Genomic DNA, 5,463 nt, shown 5'->3' on the forward strand with positions numbered 1-5,463 from the left:
CGAGAGAGAGAGAGAGAGAGAGTTAGAGAGAGTTAGAGAGAGAGAGCACATACAGCAGCTGTACGGAGCAGCGTGCACATGAGGAGATATACTCACCGTCTGCTTTTGCATCCGCATCACCCTGATCACACGCGTCACTACATACAGAGAAACGCACGTTACAACGACTTCTGTGCATCAAATAATCATGACTACCATCACAACAGCTTGTGCTTCAGTCTCATCTTTGCCAAGCATTCTTACTCTTTCACATGAAGTGCATTCAGCTTCTGTCCAGAAACAAACATGTCAAAATGTTTACTAATATTTCAGCACATTTGGTGGTTTTATGCTTCACATGAGCACTTGAGAACTCAGAGCTCATACAGTGTGTCAAACAGGTGAAGCACATCAGAAAGTGATCGCAATGATGACTAAAATAATCGCTTTGAAAGATTTGTTTTAGGAATATTTAAAATTCTATACGCAGCACAAGTAATGATGTTCATGAGAGCAGTAACTAACAGGATAAATTAAGGTGGATGATGTGCTGACAATATACTGAAATTTTTCTCAGGAAGGATCATGTTCAAAGTACTCTTTTTCATGTTGGGTTTTGAGACTATTTTGCAGACTAAGCTACTGAGCAGTACAGCCAAACTTGCCCATTTTCCCATTTAAATAGAGAAAGCCGTACAAAGTAACAAAACAAAATGACAGTAATGTGTCACTATAGCTATGTTTCCATCACCCTGTTTTTATGAGCATTTTGAAGCATCGCATCAGAAACGAGTGATGGAAACGGCAAATTTCGAATAAGAATACCTTAATTCACAAAAAAGTTTACACGCTCGCTTGAGGTGGTTTTTGACTTGTGCAAAAAAGGGTTCAGGCGAATAAAAGATGGAAACGCATTTGCCAAGTGAATTCCTCCATGCACATCAAAAAAGTAATGTGACTGCACTATAGGACGGCAAAACCTGACTAACCAGTGGACCGATCTCGTTCCTCAGCATCTGAAATGTTATGGTCATTTTGAAATGTCCGAGCAAAGTCTGTCATCACGTATTTCTGTATAATTGCCTCCCAGAATTGTTACACGACTGCGTTCCCAAACAGCAGCATCCATAAGTGTAAGGTTCATATTGTAAACCTTGCACAATGTAGATCATAACCTGGACCCATACTTTTTTTTTTCCCTCACAGCCCTCAATTTGCACACGGTTTCATAGACGTTTTCTTTTCACTTAGAGGAAGCATTATTATTGATTATTATAATTTCTCATTCTGACGGCACCCATTCACTGCAGAGCATCCATTGCTGAGACACTGATGCAATGCTACATTTCTACAAACCTGATGTAGAAACAAACTCATCATAATCTTTGATGGCCTGAAGGCGAGCACATTTTCATCGCCCCTGAGCAAACGCAGCGGTCTCGGGGCAGATGATGATGTTGTGTGGCTGACACTCACGTCTCTCTGGTGTCGGGGACAGCGCAGCAGCTGCTCTGGATCAGGGATGTGCTGGGATCCCGCAGCACTGCTGTGCTCTCTATCTGTCCCAGCAGACTCTCTCTAGATCCACTCACGCTCTCGGGTCGGGAGCCGCAGGCTGCACTGGGTAACGGAGCGGTCAGCGGATGGCTCGCTTCTGCCACACTGCTGTCCCATTTCCCAGCATGCCCTGCGGAGTGCTCCGTCTGAAACTGCAGGCCTGTCTGAGGCCTGGAGGACCACACTGGCTCAGGGGCTTCAACTCTGTGGAACGCCGCTCCCTGCAAATCAACAATGAAAGTGTAAGAACTTATTCACTCTTTGAAACGACTTCTGCTAATGAAACCTAGAGCTACGCGTGTGGAGGAAAAATGTATCAAGTCAACTTAATTTGTATATAAATACAGGGATGAATATAAGTTTTTCAGGCTGGTTCTCGAGAGCACTTGGAGATTTGTTTTGGTGCTCACACTGCAGTGTGACCCATTAAAAATAACCATAAAAAAAATGAATAACAGTAATAGTATTACAATTTTATTTTAAATAAAATTACATTGAAATCAAAAAAATATATAATGCTAATATTTATTTTCTTTTATTTCTTTACTTTTTTTTTATATGATTTTTTCATTTTCAAACCTAAAATCAGCAAGCTTTTATTTTGGTGGGTTGGTGGCAAGTACAGACTACAGTGCAATATTGGCAGCCTTGGTAAATATAAGCAAAGATGGCTGTGAAACTAAATCTGCATCGTTTACCTTTTTGATCTTTCATTCAAAATATTCTAAGTGGAAAGTGGGGGGAAAATCTCATTATGAAATAAATGTTTTTCTCTAGTTTACATTAGCCACAATTATTGGCATCCAACGACCTTTTCCCAAGATAACAGCTCTGAGTTTTCTCCTATAATGCCTGAAGAGTTTGGAGAACACCGGACAAGAGATCGGAGACCATTCCTTCATCCAGAATCTCTCCAGATCCACAGCTCCTTCTCTTCAGTTCACCTCACTCATTTTCTACAGGGTTCAGGTCATGGCAGAAGCTTCATTTTGTGCTCAGCGACACATTTTTGTGTTGATTTTGAAGTTTGTTTTGGATCATTGTCCTGATAGAAGATCCAACCACGGCCCATGATAAGATTTCTAACAGAGGCAGTCATGATATTTTAAGGCTTTCTGACCCCAAGACTCAACTAATCTCTGCAATTCTCCAGCTATGACGAGTCTTTGGCCACTCAAACAAGCTCTGCACACATGTGATGGATGATTAAGGGAACTTAGCCTTTGTGTTCCTCATATTTATAATCCTGTGGCACAGGAAGCCATGGCTCCTAGTCACCCTGGTGTGCTAAAACAAAATTATAAATACGAATGGGAATATACTTCAGAAATATTACTCAATAATTGTGGCCAACATGCATTGGAGAAAAACACTTATTTCATAATGCGAGTTTGTTTTACTTCAATGAAAGGTTAGAATTTTGAGAATTTTTCTGAACGAAAGATCGAAAGGATAAATGATGCAGATTTATTTTCACAGCCGCCTTTGCTCATATTTACCAAGGGTGCCAATATTAGTGGAGGGCACTGTATGCATATGCACTCAGTTTCAGCACTGCCGAGTGAAGAGCGTAAGTGAATGAAATGTCAGTTTTGCGTATTTGCTCTGAAACCCCGCAGCGCATGGCCTAGATTTACACTTTTAGTTCCAATGGACGTCTTATACAGTATTACACTTAGTCGATCTAAAACGGTGATTGTGCATGAATAGCGGTCAACCATGTCGGTACTCAAATGAGCGTCTGAAGATATTTATTTACCCAATGCATTTTTTATTTCGCCCACTTATGTGCATCCCTGTACATACACATCATAGCTGACTTTTCATGATCCAATCAATAACGTGATAATGTGTTTCTGTTCATTCTGACACCTTCAGCTTCCCTAATTCTCACAAATCTGTTTTTATATAACAGTAAAAGCTCTTTTCATGTAATCTCAATGTTACATTGAGTTATGTTTATCAATAAAAAACATATAGACCTGCTTTATAGGAATTTATATAGTACAGGCTTATGCTGAACTTTATTCTTGTACAGGCGCTGTATTAAGCGGTTCCTGTTCCTTCATGAACACCTCGGATATGTCTGTGTATTTGACAAATATTGCATTTAATATTACATTAGTTGCCCACCTAAAAAGTGTCTATTTGACAATATTTCTGTTTACATCAATGAGCTTGGCTTTGTTTTTTTAATTGTTGTGTTTGTCATTAAAAATAGTAATGGACAATAAACTAAGCATTCGTTTAAAGTAAGGGAGAAATCCAAAGACCTTTCATTATTTGTGTGTACATATGGAGCCACAGACATGACATGCAGGGGGGGAAAATGTGCGGTATTACACCGTTGTTGTCACAAGTTAACTACTCGGTGGGGAATTATCCTCACTGTGGCATCCCTACAGCAGGGTGTGTTCGTCAGAACGAGATATTTACCGTAAGAGAAGCCTTCGCTGGATTTCTCTGCTCTGCTGGCTGTAGAGTCACATTCATCTCCAGATCATCCAAGAGCTGCTTCATCTTCCTCACCTCCTCTTCCTCTTCCCAAAGCCTGCGCTGCTTCTCAGCTGATCAAACAACAGGCATTACAGCAACACACATAAGAGGTGGAAGAAAAGCTCTGCATAGATCTGGGCTCGAGTCAGTCCATGTGAGGTTCATCTGATCGTGTGTCTACTGTACACTCAGAGCAGAAAACTAAACACCATTTAGATTTGACACATTGGCAGCTTATGCGGTGCAATTTCACACATCTTCTCAATAAAGTACCCATCAACATTACAGTAATCCACACATCAATTAACATCTGTGAAATTAAAAGCTGTGTATAAGAAACAAATCCATCATCAGTCCATAATAACTCTTCCTCCAGTGAAAAAGTGCATCTGCTGTTGTCTCTCTCATCAGAATCCAGCCACATATTTGTTTAGAGCTGTTTAAACGCTGCTTGATATGTGCAGATTTCTCTCCTGATTCAGACCAGAACACTTTTTCACTGGAGGAAGCGTTATTTTATTATGGATTATAGACTCAATGTATTTTAGTTAAAAACGTCTTAATGCTGGATTTGTCTCAGCTTTTGTCTTCTCCAGATGTTACCTGATGGACTGGAGTGCTGTGGATTACTTGTGGATTATTGTGATGTTTTTATCAGCTGTTTGGACTCTCATTCTGACGGCACCCATTCACTGCAGAGCATCCATTGCTGAGACACTGATGCAATGCCATATTTCTCCAAGCATGCGTTTGATCAGTGCATGTGTAGTGTAGGAAAGTCTTCTCACCCAGTTGGCGCTGTTCCTCCTGTTGCCTACATTTAGCAAAGTAGCGTCTGGCTCTGAGCTCCTCAAAAGACAGCTCCGATCCCTCACACAGCAGCTCATTCACACAGTACATGGACACACACTCCACGATGTTACCGCTGCCTGTCCGGACCGGGTTATTCTCCGAGCGCGAGATTCTGAGATTGGGGATCATTTACAACACTATCGTCATCACGACCACTGCACAGTCCTCTGCTGAATCTTACACTGAACAGGGAGTGCAGGGGTTTGACAGGAACTACTGAACATGAAGCCCATGTCATAAACACTTACATTCGCACCATTCTAGGAGCAGGAGAGGGCTCTTCTGGATCCTGCAACAGAAAATAAAAACTCAAGCTTAGTGAAACACTGAGGTTAAAATGTCACAGTTTTAAGAAGGATTGAAAACAAGTCTAATAAAATACGCAGATGCGACTTGTGCTGCATATTTTAAGTGTTCTGAAGGAATATCATTGACTGCAATCGTTGCTCACTGAGCACGACTGCATAAAAAGGAAAAAGCACACTACAGCGTCATTTTAAAGGGGTCATATCATGCTGCTAAAAAGAACAGTATTTTGTGTATTTGGTGTAATGAAATGTGTTTATGCGTTTTAAAGTT

The 5,463-nt window shown here is 40.8% G+C and overlaps 1 protein-coding gene across 1 annotated transcript in view; it reads right to left on the reverse strand.

Annotated features, from left to right (window-relative positions):
- The window catches only part of bub1 (BUB1 mitotic checkpoint serine/threonine kinase), a 22,363-nt gene extending 17,194 nt beyond the window's left edge, over positions 1 to 5,169 (reverse strand). The window contains exons 1-5 of the mRNA XM_016469245.1: positions 5,133 to 5,169; positions 4,821 to 4,996; positions 3,973 to 4,103; positions 1,456 to 1,757; positions 97 to 137 (exon numbers count right to left, since the gene is read on the reverse strand). Of these exons, the coding sequence (XP_016324731.1) occupies positions 97 to 137; positions 1,456 to 1,757; positions 3,973 to 4,103; positions 4,821 to 4,996; positions 5,133 to 5,143 (661 nt within the window). The 5' untranslated portion in view covers positions 5,144 to 5,169. The remainder of the gene's footprint in view (positions 1 to 96; positions 138 to 1,455; positions 1,758 to 3,972; positions 4,104 to 4,820; positions 4,997 to 5,132) is intronic.
- Positions 5,170 to 5,463: the final 294 nt, after the last annotated feature.

This window comes from Sinocyclocheilus anshuiensis, unplaced genomic scaffold (assembly GCF_001515605.1).
Source record: "Sinocyclocheilus anshuiensis isolate Anshui unplaced genomic scaffold, SAMN03320099.WGS_v1.1 scaffold1431, whole genome shotgun sequence".
Taxonomy (NCBI): domain Eukaryota; kingdom Metazoa; phylum Chordata; class Actinopteri; order Cypriniformes; family Cyprinidae; genus Sinocyclocheilus; species Sinocyclocheilus anshuiensis.